Source organism: Notamacropus eugenii, chromosome 1 (assembly GCF_028372415.1).
Source record: "Notamacropus eugenii isolate mMacEug1 chromosome 1, mMacEug1.pri_v2, whole genome shotgun sequence".
Lineage (NCBI taxonomy): Eukaryota > Metazoa > Chordata > Mammalia > Diprotodontia > Macropodidae > Notamacropus > Notamacropus eugenii.
In genome coordinates, this window is record NC_092872.1 from 117,358,703 (window position 1) to 117,375,474 (window position 16,772).

A 16,772-nucleotide genomic window follows, 5' to 3' on the forward strand; every position below is an offset into this window, starting at 1 on the left:
TAGATGAATAAATTCAGTGATGAAGCCAGGAATAGTACTGAGTTTTTAAAGGGATTCTTAAATGAAGATTTGTGAATTTATTTCTTAAAAATATTTTGAAAACTATATTTCTATGCAATTAATTTCCTTATGTAATGTATTTTAGGAGTTATAGATATGTATATTTTTGCGTATATATGTATATACATATGTACATTTATGAGTGTATACATTATATATATATGTATATGTGTGTGCATGTGCATGTGTGTGTGCATTTGAAATCATTATTTTGAGAAGAGGTCTATAGGCTTCACCAGATTGCCAGAAAGGTTCATGACACAAAAATGGGTGAGAACAGTTGGGTCCTTAACAACTCTGTGTTTCCTTCACAGTTACCTAATTCCCCAACATTTAAACTTGTCACTGAGAAAGAGACAAGATGAGTAATTTTTTAAAACCTTATTTTATTGATATGTTTAGTTTTTACATCACTTTTACTTCCAAGTATATTCTCCTTCCCCTAAGTGCGGCATCCTTTATTTAAAAAAAAAAAAAAGACTTCTTAAAGAGAGAGAAAAAAAAGTAATTTAGTAAAACCATCCTCTACATCAATTGTATCTGACCATGGATTCCACATCTATAGTCCCTCATTTCTTCAGAGAGGAGTGAGAGGTTAGACAATTAATTTTCAACTCATTATCATCCCTGCAAAAAACTAGTTGGCACTCAAGTGGTATCATGACCCCAAAGTAGTTCAACAGAGATGTTGAATGAGGAAGAAATGAGCTTTGTGAGTCACTTTCCAAAAGTACAAAATGCAAAAGAAATAGAGAGCCTAGTCACTCTAATAGGAAATTATCTAGACTTTGGAGAAACCCATGATCTAAGATCAAAGTGGGTACTAATTTGTTTTACACTTCAATCAACAAGAGTAAAACAGGGAGCCATTTTCACCCTGGTAAAAGATGATGAATTGAAAATTGGAAGTCAGAATATGACTCAGATGAAAAGTATTTCTGGAAAAGATTATAAAAACTTGACAAAGTCATTCCATACTATCCTCTTCACTTAAAATAAATTCAAACCAGAACATATTTGGAATTCTCTTGGAATATGTTAGAATAATATCAAAGTGGACAGAAAGAAGGCAGTTCTTGAAGGTGATAATAATTTATCACCATAATTTGAATTTTGTGATGTTTAGATTTTGTTTGTTTTTGATTGCACACACAAACCATCCACAATTATGTATGTGTATCGGGAAGAGGAAGAATCTTTTCTGAACACTTTTCAGAAAGAAGAAAAGAAAGCTTGCTTTTGCCTAAATGACCCAAATAATGACAACAATTCTTCACTCTGTGATATCTGTGCATACTTAGCTATTCTGTTTAATAAAACTTCATAGCTTAATGAAAGACAGTCATCACCCATCATGAGGAGCAGATTATAAGAGATAAATTGACCATTAAGGATAAGAGTTTTTTCCACCAAGATGCATCAATAAAAGTAGGATATTAAACTTGGAGTCAGGAAAATAACTTATTTTACACACCTAGGTATGACTTTGGCCATGTTACCTTTCTGGGTCTTGTTCTTCCTATATGTTAAACGAGGGAGTTGCACTCTATGACTCCTACTATCCCTCCCAACTCCGAATCTATCATCCAATTATCAGGATTCAGAAGATGTTGACCCTACATATTGATATGCCACATTGGTGAGAAAATTGGTCTTCTGTACGTAAAGGTTCATCTTTCAGAGAAAAAACACATAGGTAGGCACAGAAAAATCATACCAATTATAGATTCAAAGTTGCATTTTATAAAACAAGATTTTGGGAAAGCATTGCTTATCTTTGTACCATTTTAGTGCTTAATACTTTGACCTTAAAAGGAGGTGAGGTGGGTGGAGAATGGCCATTGTGTATTGAGAATTAATTCTGGTCTTATTTCCCTATGTTGATCAACTAGAGACCACAACTTCCATTGATAACTGAATTAGCTTTTTCTGGATTGCTGCAGCAAGTAGTTTTCAGAGTATGCAGTTTACCCACTTTGTACGACTTGAAATGTATCAAGCTGGGAACTCCAGACCCTTAACTTATCAGGATAGCTAAAATTCTAGGGCAGGCAGGATTTTTTTATGAGTCATCCACTAAAATGCAGATACAGGTGGAAGGAATAATATCGTAAGCTGCTATCACAGAATTCATTCCCAAGCTGTAGAATAGTGAGGTTCTTAGGCAGAAGGTGTTGTTTTGGTTTTGTCTCTGACATTCAACCTGAATTACTAATGTGGATATTTTGTGTTACTAGTGTGAACTAATTCCAAAGTTTCTTTCCTTGGAAAGGCTTTCTTAGGAATCTCCTTGTGTTTACCTCCACAATAAAGGAAAGGAAATCTCTCTTTCTTGTTTCAAGGACTTCCTCCACCAAGAGGTTTAAGTCTCCTACCAAGAAGTCAGACCTCTTTGAACTTAACATGGCAACCAATATTTCCAACCTCTGAAGACGACTTTTATGTTGAGGTGGAAAGGAAACCCACACAAGGTCAAAATGAGCAACTGAACATTAAAGTCCCAGGAAACCAGACCTGGGTGATTCTTTACAACTTACAGCCCAGGGAAAAGTATACGGTGAGAGCCAGAGTGAATACCAAGTCCCCAGGAGAATGGAGCGAATATCTTGTTGCCTGGACTCTTAGTGACAGTGAGTAACTAAACTTTCTCAGTCTTCATTGTATCTTGTTTTCCTTCTACTGTTATTTTAGAATCTCTATATGCCACCTAAGGAGTTGATTCAGAAATGATGGCTGATAACCATGATAGGGTAGCTATTAAGTGTGAGGAGTAGAATGGAATGTTAGTGAGATTATTTTGTAGTTTGAATCTCATAAATTGGACTGCAAAATGAAAGAAAAACTTCATACAACTTCACTAATTTTGAATTCGTGATAATTCAGGGAGGGACTGTGTGAAGAAACAGAAACACTGAGCTTGAATCCTAGCTAGACCATTGCCCAGCTGTGTGACCTTGGGCAAATCCCTTCCAGAATCTATTTCCTTGTCTGTATAATGGGGAAAAAATTACTTGCACTACTTCCCTCCAAAGAATGGTTGTGAGATCAAATGAGTTAAAATGAATGAAATGCATGGTTATGTACAGCAACAATGTGCTTCTATGCCAGAGCATAAATTTGCTGTTATGTATGACGGAATGCATGAGTAGGCTTTTCCCTGCAGGACCCAGATCCACTCTTGTCTTTGTTTTCCTTTGGTTCTCTCAAGTGAAAAAATGTTCCCTGCAAAAAAAAAAAAAATAGGTATCACAACTCAAAACATACTCTGTTAGCCAGTTCATCACTGATTAATCCATACATCTTAAGTTAAACAATTCACTTAATCTTCATTCAGTATGATTTAAAGAGATGATCTCATCCTCAGTAAGGCACCAATGGGCATGTATCAGTAGATGTTCCCAAATCCTCTCCAGAATATTGTCGCAGGATATGTCCACAACCTTCACAGTTAAGTTCACAATCTAAGTTCCAAACAAAGCTCCATCACCATGTAACCTGCCCAGAATTATCATAGAATACCTATAACCAAACACCTACATTAAAATGTAGCTCCCAGGAATGAAAACAATGTTCAAGATTTGGTTTGACCGGGGCAGCACTGTCCTTGTTCAGTACGTCATGCCTATCTTAACATCTCTTAAGATTGCATTAACTAACTTTTCACTAAGTCACACCATTGAATCATATTTACTTTTCAGTAAAGCTGCAGGCCCTGGATCATTTATCAGTTAGTTGTCTTGCCATGTATCTTCTGCCTGATAGCTGTTGAATTGAGTTTTGAGTCTGACGTATAAGACTTGATTGATTGACTGATGCCTATTGAATTTCAACTTAACTAGTTTCAGCCCTCTTTTTCTAGCCTATGGAAATCTTTTTCCATCCTGATTCTGTATTCCAACATGTGAATTTCTTCACAGATTTTTGTTGTCTGTGACTTCATCCTAGTCATTGATAAAAGTATTAGAAAACAGGACCAAGGACAGACTCCTGGGTCAATTCACTGGAAACCTCCCTCCAGGTTGACAATGATCAATTCATTACTCATTTGCATATAGCTTTTCAGTCAGTCCTGGGTTCATAATTGTGCTGCCATCTAGTCCACATTTCTCCTTAGGAACACATTATTAGCAATTACTTCCAGTAACTCCATTTACTTGAAAGCAATATAACTAGATTTTTTAAAAAGAAGACTATAGTTCAGAATTGTTGTTTCAGATGGAAAATGCTCACAGTTAGCCACTATGTGTTGGTGAGCTTTTATTTCACTGTTCATGTTGTTCCTATCCTACCCTCTGCATCTTTATAGTCCAAGTATTGCTTTGAACCTGTGATAAGAATATTTTTTCTTCTTCCCAACCAGCACTCAATCTAGTAATACCTGCTATCCTCTCCAGCGAATGACCCAGAGCATGGTAGTTTATAACTTCCACACCCTCAGTCTGGTCCTGCACAGTCACCTAGCTGTAAAATGTAAAGCTGATGTTTTTATCTCACTTTTATCACTTGTTCACATAAATGGAGCCCACTCAGAACTTTGAACATATAGTTTATCCAAATGTAATACCTACAGTTGGCAATTATTTAGCACTTTAAGGTGTGCAAAGTGCTTTACAAACATCATTCCATTTGATCCTCACAATAATCCTGGCAGGCAGGTACTATCATTATCCTCCTTTTGCAGATGAGGACACCGAGGCAGATAGAAGTTCAGCAACTTCCCTATGGACACACAGATAATAAATATCTGAACCTGAACTCAGGTTTTCTCGACTCCTGGTCCAGAGCTCTATCCACTACACCACCTAGCTGCCTAGTCACTAGTATTAAGAAATCCTTGGGTGTTTGAGATACCTACATTGGATATGTTTAGTGTAGAGAAGACTCAGGGAGGAAATAATAGCTATCTTTAAATTTATCAGGATCCAAAAAAGTTTTGACATGCTATAGCATTGGGCAAAATCTAATAAAATGAAATTCAGTTGCAATGAATGGAAAGTTTGACATGATAAAAACAATCAATTTCAGAAGTACAAGAAGAATCAGGGATGGTTGAGTGCCACTTCTGAGGTAGACTGAAAACTTGATACGAATTAGGAGTGTGATGTGGCAACCAAGAATACTATTGTTTTAGGTGACATTATAGAATCATACCTTCTAAGAACAGAAAGGTTATAGTCCCATTGTACTCTGCCCTCTTCAGGCCTCATTTGGAGTACTTTGCCTACTTCTGAGTGCTACCATTTAGGAAAGATTGATAAACTGGAGAATCAGAGGATGGTAACCGGTAGTAGTAAAGTGCCTAGAGTCCATGTCATTTGGGATCAGATGAAGGAACTGGGAAGGTTTACTTTGGAAAGATGAAGACTTGGGGGTCAGGATAGCTTTCTTTAGATCTATGAAGGGGTTATCATGTCAAAGAAGGCCAGGAGCAATGGGAGTAAGCTGCAAAGAAATGAATTTCAGCTTGATATCAAGGGAAATTTCCAACAGAGCCCTCCAAAGTGGAATGTCTCATGAAGTGGTGTGTTCCTTCTCCTTGGAGGTAGTGTTTGACATTCTCTGCTTCAAGTAGAGAATGTATGACCACTCATAATATATATTATAGTGAACATTTCTTTAATAATTCCTTTAACAAACTAGACAGCAAATTTCATTTCTTCAGTCCAAGGATTGTGTGAATATTTGAAGGACTGTCATGTGGTAGAGAGGAAGATTTATTTTGTTTGACCTGACAATGCATAGCTAGGAACAATAGGTGGAAGTTAAAAAAAAGAACATTCAGTCTTGAAGTAAAGACAAGTTCCCTAACTTTTAAATCTAACTTAAAGTGGAATTGATTGTCTCAGAAGGTGAACATACAGGGTGTGCTAAGTCTGTTGATGCACCCTATTCCACTGCTGAGACACTTATGTAAAATGAATAAGGCTTGTCTATAAATGTGGCAAATGATTAAGTGGGGGTCCACTGATGAGAGTAAGAATAAAACTCGTTGGCTTTAGAGACACAACATTTTCCTAGGTGTCTTACTATCATAATATCCTTTTTTGGCTCCTCATTTCTCTATAATTCCTAATTCATGTGATCTCCAAAGGCTGACCTTCTCTCCTGTGTATATTCTCTCCCTTGGTAACCTCATTCTCTTCTGTGTGTCTGTAAATAATCTCATTATCCTATCTTCCAACATCTGTCCTAATTTTCTTGGGTGTACCAAGCATGCAAGGAAAATTAGCACCTCTGTTGTGAGGGCTTGTTGAGCTCTTTTCAGGGCTGCTCATCCACCTTTGGTGTTCATGTGGTACTTACTCAACTCTTATGAGTGGTTATAGAAAGCTGTAGCATGCATGGCAATCACAACCCAGCAGACAGGATTAAGGTTGAGGGTAACTGACAGGTCTCAAACCCATTAGTGAGTGTGTGTGTGTGGGGGAGTGGAAGGGAGTGGTGTCCACCCCAAGCACTTCTATGGAATGAGCAGATGAGAATAATTTGTTCTGATGGCCTTGAAAAAGGCTCTGTAGAACCCTTAGAGCTTAGTCAGACACAAAAGACACCAAGTTAATTCACTGTATCCTAGGCCATTGACAGTCTTCCTGGCTTTTGTCTTCCCACGGGACTTGGGTGACTCTGGAAGAGAGAGACTGAAGACTGTGTAATTCTTCCTCATTTAAATCCAGCTCAGGCACATGTTGATACATTACCCCATGATGTCACTGGTCCTTTTCAAAACAGGACAAACGATAGCGACACCTCACATTTCCCATGTACATAGTTGTCTTCAAGATTTGAAGGACTCTCATGTGGAAGAAGTATCATTAGATATGTTCTACTTTGCTTTGGAGGGGAAAAACCAGGAGCAATGGATGGAATTTGAAAAAGGGCAAATTTAGGCTTAATGTTAAAAAATTCTAATAATTAGAGTTTATGCTCCAAAAAAGTAATGGGCTTCTTTGAGAGACCAAATGAGGGCTCCTTTCTTGAGCTCTTCATGTGGAGGCTGGATGCCCACTTATCTGGTATTTATAGTAGGGCATACTCCACTGGGGTGTGTCTTGGACAAGATGGCTGCTGAAGCGCTTTCCAATTTTAAACCTCTCTGACTCTGTGACTTGCTTTTTCATTTGACATTGAAAGTGCTATAAAGTATTTTTCCAGAAGAAATCATAAAAACATTGCTTTTGTTTGATAAGTTTCCAAGACCACCACTTTAAGTTCATCTCTCTTTTTAGGTATAGATGTCAGGTTAGAAATGCTTCCCCCCAGAATTCACATACCTCATGGAACAAATACCAGGAACATTTTTGCATGCCAGAATCTGGTCTCTTATACCTTGCCACAATATAGTATTGTGCTCATAATACAAACCCAGTAATACAGTTAATCACAATTTAAGAGGGAAATTCTTAACCTGTTTTATTTTTTAATATACTTTGATATTTGCATTCCAATATTTCTTTGGAATTTTGTTCATTTTATTTTACGCACTTAAAAACTATATTGAGAAGGTATCCATACACTAAACCAGGGACCAAAGGGATCCATGATACAAAAAAGGTTGAGACTCTAACCTATGATGTGTGTGCATGTATATATATACACATGTATGTATACACATGTATAATATATGTGTGTATATACACATATGTGTGCATATAACATAACATACACACAAATATATTGAAATGACATCCTGTTTTTACATAATTAATACTAGTAATTAATTCCCGAGTACAGTTGCTTACAAGCATAGTGGAGAGATTTTAGGATTGAGCCGAAAGAACTAGCTTCTAATTCTGGTTTATTCACCAGGTAGGTGTGACAATTTGAACAAGTCACTTTGCTTGATCTCAGTTTCCCTACTCTGTAAAGTGAGGGAGTTGCTCTAGTTCATGTCTACAATTCTTTTCAAGTATAAACAATCTATACTAACATAATCCATGTTCTCTCAATGTTTCATTCAGTTGTCATAGTAGGTGTGAGGGCCTATGTAGGAAGGAATTTTGCAGTGAATTGGAAGTCAAAATTTACTTCTGCATTTTGCAGGGAGGCTGTAAGTGGGGGGACACATGGTAATTTTCAGGAATACCTGTTGAGACGAGTTAGCTCTGTTGATAAGAGTATTATTTTAATGAGGTCAAAGTCTTGTGTTCAATTCTCATGTGAGATAGTTAGCTCTACTTCATCTCCCTTAACCCTTACTCTACATTTCACATATCCATCCTTTTTATTACATAGGAAACTTGAGTGAGAGCATATGCTATGATAGTCCCAGGGGATTTTCCTGGCTCACATTATACTCCTAACTCCCCCTATCCCCCATATCCAAAGCCCTTTGCTGGCTAATGATGCACCTTTCCATTTGTGGCCAGAACCCTTCTCTCCCTTCTCTTGGGTTCAGGCTGAAACTCTTAACCCATTTAGCCCTTCTCACCAGGCAGCCTGTGTATTCTCATTGACATGTGGGGTTGAAGAACTACCATTGTGTCTCCCCCATTGCCCTCCCCAACTCCCTACCACTCCTTTACTGGTATTGGGTAATCTATAGGTCCTTGGCTACACCCAGGGGCATGGGCTGGATTTCTTAGGGAATGAGCCACCCCTTTCCCTACACAGTTATATTTAGCTAGAGTTTCCTGGCCTACCCTACTCACTCCTCCAGGAGTAATGTGACCCTAGCAACAACCTCAGAGTATTCAAAGTCCTCTCCTCTTCCCCTTACTCCACATGTTTTTTTGCTCCAGGCACTAGGATTTTTAGTCACAGTTCTAAGCATATGGATGATTTCTCTAAAATCTATCCCACTTTTGAGAAAAGAAATAAAAGCATATGCTATACCAGTGATGGGGTTGGTAGCTATTTAAATACTAATTCATTTGAATTGAATATGCAGGACAGAATATAATTTTATTGTAATTGTGTAATGCCAATGTGATACCCATAGTAGATGCTATGAGTATGTATATGTATTTCATGGGTAGATCGTAAAATGTAATAAACTCTCTTCCTCAAAGGCAAAACCCAAATATTTATTTACAGCATCACTATTAGGATACCAGCAGGTAAGATTTAGCAAGGTACTCATCACCAGTCCAGAGAGCACCAACATCTTGAGCATTCTTTCTGTCAGTTAGGCCTCCCTACAAACAAGTTCCCTTAGGCAAAATTCCTCCCTCTGCCTGCCCACTCTCAGTTCTTTCTCCTCAACATTCTACTTCAGTAAAATTCCATAGAGCAAGTTCCTCCCACAATGGGCTCCATGCAACTCAGGCTGTATCACAGCTGTGAGCTAGGTCAGAATTCACAGCAGATCACATAGGCCTATTAATGGACAGGAAAGGTCTTTCTATTCCATTAAGATTACATTTGGCCCCAGGATCTTTCAAGTCCATTACACAGGCTGATGGGACTTTAGGGATAACTTGTATCAACATAACTCCATAACAATATAAAAGTGATAACACAAAATAAACATATAAAACAATCTTAGAATGGGGGCTTGGGCACAAGCACCCCATCATTTGCCCCTCAAACAAATGGGACCCAAAATCCCTTGGGGTAAGGAGCAAAAGTCTCATCTTCTAAAATTACTTCCTGCTGAGATTGGACATAGAGCTGTCCCTGCCTCGAGAGGTTACATTGAAGGGTCAGTTTCTTAGCTGGCATCCAGAGCTTAGTAGATACCAGGTCTCGGGGTGATCTATCATAGTCATGGACAGAGGGTGACATTCTGGAGAAGACAAATCTAGCAAATAGGCTAAACTAATGAAGACCAAAAAGAATGAGGAGAAAATAGCCAGAAGCAGGGTAAACATAGCATCAGTCATTCTTCTGGAGTTCACAAGCCATGCCATCATTTCTCTGATGGCATGGTCTTCTTCAGCAATGGACAGATACAATCCTGTGAATAGACATAGCTGGTTGAGTAGGGACCCAGCTAGTTGGGTAACTCAGCTTCTCTTCTCCTGCCTGCCTCCCCCTCCCCTTCCTTCTCCTCTCCAAAAAAAGGTAAATTTGGATGGCCAAAAGATGCCCAGTTAACTTGGGTTTTACTGGCTAGTTTCCTCCTTTCCTCTCCTTTCCTTGCCTTTCCTCTCCTCTGCTTTTCTTTCTTTTTCTTCTTATTAAACAGTCTTATTCAATGAATGGGCGTTACTTCACCCTAAGTGAGTACCTGCAAAAACCTTGACCTAAAGGACCCAAGGTCTCCCAGTGCATTCTAGGTCATCTCCAGTCACCCTGATAAATATTTGGTCACTGGATTCAGATGGCTTTGGAGGAGAAGTGAGGGTGGTGACCTGCACAACCCTCCCTCATTCAAAACAAAGTCAAGTGCAAGTCATGCCATCATTTCGTTGATGGCATGGTCTGCTTTGGCAATGAAGGACAAACACAAACAATCATAGCCTTCTTCATGGTAAAATATATGAGTAAGGGCACAATTCGTTAAATGAATAATCAATAGTTACAATATTATCTTTTCCATGTGCTATAATCTCTGGAGTCTTTGGAACACCATCTGGCTTCCATTTTACCCATACTTTAGCTCCCAATTTTATTCTGTCAGTAGAAGCAAACCCTTAAATTCCTCTGATAGTTATTTCAGAAGGAAAGTCAGTTTTCACAAGGAGTATTATTTCCCAAGGAGTAATGATCACTTGAATTATTCTGTCATCTCTACAAACTGTTTAGGTTCTTCACCTAAATTTTGGAATAGCGCAATAATTTCTCCTTGATAATTAGAATCTATTATTCCAGCCAATGTATGTATTCCTCGAGCTGCTAATCTTGATTTAGGTAATATGTGTCCAAAATGATTTTTAGGGATTCTCATATATATTTCAGTAGGGATTTTCCTTATTTCTTTCCTATCCAACAAAAAGTCTTCCAAGCTAATGTAAATCATATCTACTTAGCAAACCAGGTGTTCCTGGATACAGTTCTGGGACATCTTTCCCTACAGTCCAATACTTGGTATTTGGGATCTTATGTGTTTGCTGTTTTCTAATTTGCAGATTTAAGGTCATCATTCTTGCTAGAGGTGTATTTTCTTCCAATGGTCTATTATTCAAATTATGTAAAGCAGTGAAAAATTCTCTCCTTGTTAATCTATTCTGATTTTCAATCCACTGGCTATTTTATCTTCTCTCTTGAGGAAATTTATCTTTTTCCCATTTCCCTAAGTTACCTAACTATACAATCTTATCTAGGACCTCTGAAAGAGGGTACCCATTTCCCCAATTAGTAAAGTCAGAATTATGTGTTTATAAGTGGGAGGAGCAGTCTTAACTATTATGTTTCTATGAGGAAACTACTAGGAAGTGCTGTGATATGTGTCTGCATCTCCCATCATAATTGCAGTTTTCGTTACCTCTTCCAACTTTCCTATACAATCTCTAAGTGAAAACCAGGGTCTATCTCTACAAGGCCACATAGAGTCAATGTAATACTGTTTATTGCATCCCTTGGCAGCTAAAGCTAAAAAATTAGGCCCATTCTGACATACCTATAAATTTCAAACAATCTATATTATCTATCCATACTTCTCCAGTCCCCTCATCACTGATTCTCACCATCCAAGATACTAGTGATTCTCCGATTTTTTTGGGTGAATTGACAATATATCTATAACCTCCTGTTGAGTGAAATCCTCAGTTACTTCTTTAAACACTGTGTGGCCCCCCTGGTTCTCCTGCTTCCTTCATATTATTAAATGAGTGTCCACATTCCTAGAAACCTCCTCATCTGAATTTGGTTCATCTTCCTCCCCTATGTCTTCCTCCCATGTCTCTGAGTCTCAATCAGACCCATAGCAGCTGCTATGAATATGCATACGTATTCCCAGGGTAGATTCACAAAATATAACAAACTCTCTTTGTCGAAGGCAAAACCAAAATATTTATTTGGAAAATCTTTATTAGCGTACCAGAAAGCAAGATTTAGTGAGGTACTCTTCACCAATCCAGGGAGCACCAACATTTCAAAACACTCTTTCAGCTAGGCCTCCCTTCAAACAAGTTCCTCCCTCAGCTCTGTCTACTCTCACTCTCTGCCTGTGCTCTCTTACTCTACCCATGCCCCTCCCTCTCCAGCATTCTATTCTGTTAGGCATTCTTTTCAGTTAGGTCTCTTTTCAGTTCGGCCTCTTTTACTATTAGGCCTCTCCTCCCTCCAGGCAAGCTCCTCCCTGAGTCACATGGGCTCCATGTGACTCAGGATGTATCACACCTGTGAGCTGGGCCAGAGCTCAAAGCAGGTTACATAGGTCTATTAATGGACAGGGAAGATCTTCCTATTCTATTAACATTACAAATTGTCCATCAAAAAGAATTAGTGCTATGGAGGCTTCTTCTGGAAGAATGTGTTGTAACTTTTTTGGTGTCACAAGATGTGAGTTCACTTGATTAGCAAGCATGGATTCCCCCTCCACCTCCCAAGACAGCCACTCTCTAAAACCCCACTATGTTTTCTCTCTCTCTTCCTCTCTCTCTCTCTCTCTCCCCTCCCTTTATCATATGCTATTTTACAGCTACATTTTGTTTCTGTTTTTCTTCGTATATGTTTATTTGTATATATATACATGTATATATGTATGTACACATGTATATATACATATATACATACACAGATACACACACATATATATATGATACAGAGAAGAGGGGTCTTAGAGGGACATATAATTCAGCCCCCTAATTTTACACTTAAGTGAACTGAGGCCCCAATAGGTTAAAGTACTACTCTAAGGACACACAACAAGTAAATGGCAGAGTTTGAACCTAGGTTTTCTAATTACAGATTGAATATTCTTTCCAAACTATACATTGCACCATCTTAAGCCTGCTAGTAGCATTCATCACTTCAAGTAGGAGGCCTAGCTAAAAGAGTTAACTACCTCATTAGCATCCCACTATCTAATTCAGAGATCCCTTGTTTGCATTTGATTCTCATAGAGGCCAAGTTAGTTTTATATGTTGAATTGTGTTAATAAGTAATAATAGCTGGCTTATGTCAGGGACTTTTTTTTCTGACAGAACTTCCTCCTCAACCTGATGGTATCAAGATTTCCAACATCACTGACTCCTCTGCCATCATTTCTTGGTCAATATCGGATGGTCATTCTATTTCTTCTATCATAATCCGTTACAAGATTCAAGGCAAGGCTGAAGAAAACCACATTGAAGTGAAGATAAAGAATGCCACCATCACACAGTATCATATCAAGGGTCTAGAGCCCCAAACAGCTTACTGGGTCGACATTTTTGCAGAAAACAATATAGGATCAAGCAATCCCCCTTCTTCTCATGAACTGATAACACTCCCAGAAAATAAAGGTTGGTGGAAGAGATCCTTGACTGCATAATATGATTTAAAAGATGACAACAAGGCCCTACTGCCTAAAAACAAAAATCTTCCTTGTCATCTCATCTGCTTGAAATTCGTTCTTTTGGTTTAAAATATTGTTATCTACAGGTACACTTATGAAATAAATGTGCTAATGACTTTAACCAGTTTACTTTTTCTTCAAGTAGCTAGAAACAGGAATCTAGGTAAAGAAAATTGTGACCAAACAGGGAAGAGAAAAATGATTTTGGATTTTACTTAGCCTGGATCATAGGGGCTTAGAGTCAGAAGAGACTTTAGATATCATCTTATTATTCCCTGAAATTCTATAAATGAGGAGACAGGAGTAGAGGGATTAAAGGATTAACCAGAAATGATCCTAATATGTCTAAGTTGTTATTTATGCCAATTCTTGTACTTGAATCATCATTAGTAACATGATATTTACACCCACTCTGAATCTTTCTATGTTCTTTGAATTATCAATAATTCTGATTCTTCTAAGATCATGATGTTCCAGCCAAATAACATTGCCAGGAGAGTATTTGTGTTCAAACAACAATGGACTTTTTGTGGAATGGTAAGCATTTATATTGAGGCACATAGCAAACACTATGTACTTCTGTGCTATTGTGAGCCCTCCTTCAGAGACTTAGCCTTTGATTGTGTTGGGCAGTTTTCCCTTTTTTTTTTCATCTATCCAAAACTCAATTTATTTTTAAAGTCTCAGTTCTTGATCCATTTTTTAATGAAGCTTTTCCTGACCTTCTTCAGCCTATGCTGCTCCCTCCCTCTCTCAACTCCTCCAGCACATACATGTCTATTGCACTCTGTTGTTTAAGTATACACTTTAGCAGCATTATTTGAGTGGGGGGTTTGATTATACTTCTCTGTATTTTTTCACAGCAGTGATCCCAGTGCTTGGCCCCTAGTGGTTGCTTTATAAAATCCTTTGTTGGTTTGAACTGAATAAGGTCACCAGGCATCACTGTTATGTGAAAGGGAAGAGAAGGAGAAAGGATAAAAGGCAGCTGGTTGGGCAAGGGGTAGCCAATAAAATGCAGGAGAGGGAGGAAGACAAATTGCCTCCCTTGCAACTTGTCTAGAATCAGTCTTGAAGGATGTCCTTTTCAAGTCAATATTTCTTTTGTAGTGTTGGAGACTCCCTGAGACTTGAGAAGTGGAACAATATAATCTCTGTTTTAATAATTGCTCTCATTTTATGACACTTTAAAGTTTTAAAAATCCTTTTTTCTACCCTGTTTCTTTGTAAAACCTTAAGTATAAATGTGAAGCACAGAATTTCAGAACTGAAAAGAACAGATGGCTACCTAGTACAATGGACTTAGAGCTGGAGGACTTGGGTACTGGTGTGATCCTGAGCAGCTCCTTTGTCATTTGTCAATTACAAAGCACTATGTATATTGGAGCGATGTATATCAGTTCTCTGGGACCTAGCCTCTCTCTCTATAAAATGAATGGACTGAGCCAGATGACCTCTGAGGTCTCTTCCAAATCCATGATCACCTAGCCATGCCAACTTGTAGAAGAAACTGAGCTGACAAATAGGTAAGGTAACTTTTCTGAGGTCCCAGAGCAAATTCATTCCAATATTAGGAATATAGCTTCTCCCTCAGCTCAGTACTTGTCTAACTGATCAGGCACTGATAAATTAAGAAATTGTTATTCACTGAAATCACTGCCTTTTGCAACTCTATATTCTCAGGCTTCCCTTATACCTCTTCAATCCCTATATTAAATTAGAGTTGTCCATTTGTTTAGAAACAATTCTTTGAAAAAATGAGAGACATTTTCTGGACCATAGGCTCATCAAAATTTATCTCTATGCTTGTGTAAAACTGGTCATACATTTGACTCTCTGTTTCTCTGTAGCACCCTTAAGGCTACCCTCAAGTTAAGGGTGAATGAAGCTTACAAAAAATAGATAAATGATCTCTGCCCACCTTTGCTAGAGTTTAAATGCCTATCCAGTGCCATAATTAGGGTGAGGCCATTGATCTCTTCTGCCTAAGGCACCAATATCTAAGGGGGTGCCCTCCACTACCACTTTTTACATAGGTCAGTCTAGAGATTACTTGGCCCCTCTGCTTCTCCAGTCATCCACCAATCTTCACCATACTACACAGCATGATTTTGCCCTTTTGTCCTATCCTTAAGTTCCCATTACCATGGTGCTTTTTCTTGGGGGTCCAGATTCTCTACCCTATACCCCTGTGGGGATACAGATTGGTCACAATGGGAGACAGACCCTGTCCTGATATACCTGAGGTTGAATAGTCACTTGTCCTGATGGTCCCCCCACCTAGAGAATGTCCTCTGTGGCTCTGCCTACCCAAACTATTCCCTCTGCCACTATACACTCTGGAGCACCCAACACTCCAAGTGAAAGAATTTCTAGCTATGTCTGTAACTATTTGTGTTTTATTTTCCCCCAACTATAGAACCAACAGAACTAGGAGGGGAGAAGATGCTGCTCATTGCCATCCTTGGCTCAGCAGGAATGACTTGTTTGACTGTGCTGTTGGCCTTCTTGATCATGTTGCAGCTGAAAAGAGCAAATGTCCAGCGAAGGATGGCCCAAGCCTTCCAAAATGTGGTACTGTGTTGTTGACCATTTTTAAGTCTACTTCTGAACTTAGAAAATATAAGTAGCTTTCTCTATATAAATATGTTCCAACAAATTTGGTCCTCTTTCTAACTCTCCAACAATTCAATCCAATAAACGTATTTTTTAAATAGTAGTAGGCTTCAGTTGATACCAAGGCAATAATGAAAAAGGCCGTATCTTCAAAGTCCTTCCATCACCAATTTCCCAGTGTCGTGAGGAACAAATGAGATAGCATGTATACAACACTGCAAATTTTAAAGCTTTATATAAATGCTAGCAAACATTCTTCTTTTTCTTGAGACAAAGAAATATAGTACAAGGAAAAATAAGAAGGAATCAAATATTAACAAGTAGGGGAATCATGGAGTGGGTGACATCATAGCCTTGAGAAAGACAAAGGTATTGGGAGATGGAGATGAGTCATAATTGAGTACACAGAGGCAAGATACAGAAACACCAACTTCAGGGAATAGATGGTTATTAGACCTGAGTGGGACAGAATACATGAAGGTAAGTAGTATAAAAGGATATTGGAAAGGTAGATGGGAGCCAGATGAAAGACCTAATGACCTAAAGAGTTTCAAGAATTTTTATTGTATCCTCTAGTCAATGAGAAACCACTGAAGATTTCAAGCAAGTCTTATTTTTCTTGTTGGTTTCCACTATGAAAGGAAACTGGAGCTATGACCCCATCCTCCCCAAATAAACCTTCCAATAGAATAGGAATCTTTTGTCAAGGAAGTCA

At 38.3% G+C, this 16,772-nt stretch overlaps 1 protein-coding gene across 2 annotated transcripts in view; it reads left to right on the forward strand.

Annotated features, from left to right (window-relative positions):
• The window catches only part of TEK (TEK receptor tyrosine kinase), a 135,484-nt gene that overhangs the window by 81,089 nt on the left and 37,623 nt on the right, over window positions 1–16,772 (forward strand). For both annotated transcript variants that reach the window (XM_072612487.1, XM_072612498.1), the window contains 3 exons: window positions 2,403–2,690; window positions 13,089–13,388; window positions 15,861–16,015. In XM_072612487.1, coding sequence (XP_072468588.1) covers window positions 2,403–2,690; window positions 13,089–13,388; window positions 15,861–16,015 — 743 coding nt within the window. The remainder of the gene's footprint in view (window positions 1–2,402; window positions 2,691–13,088; window positions 13,389–15,860; window positions 16,016–16,772) is intronic.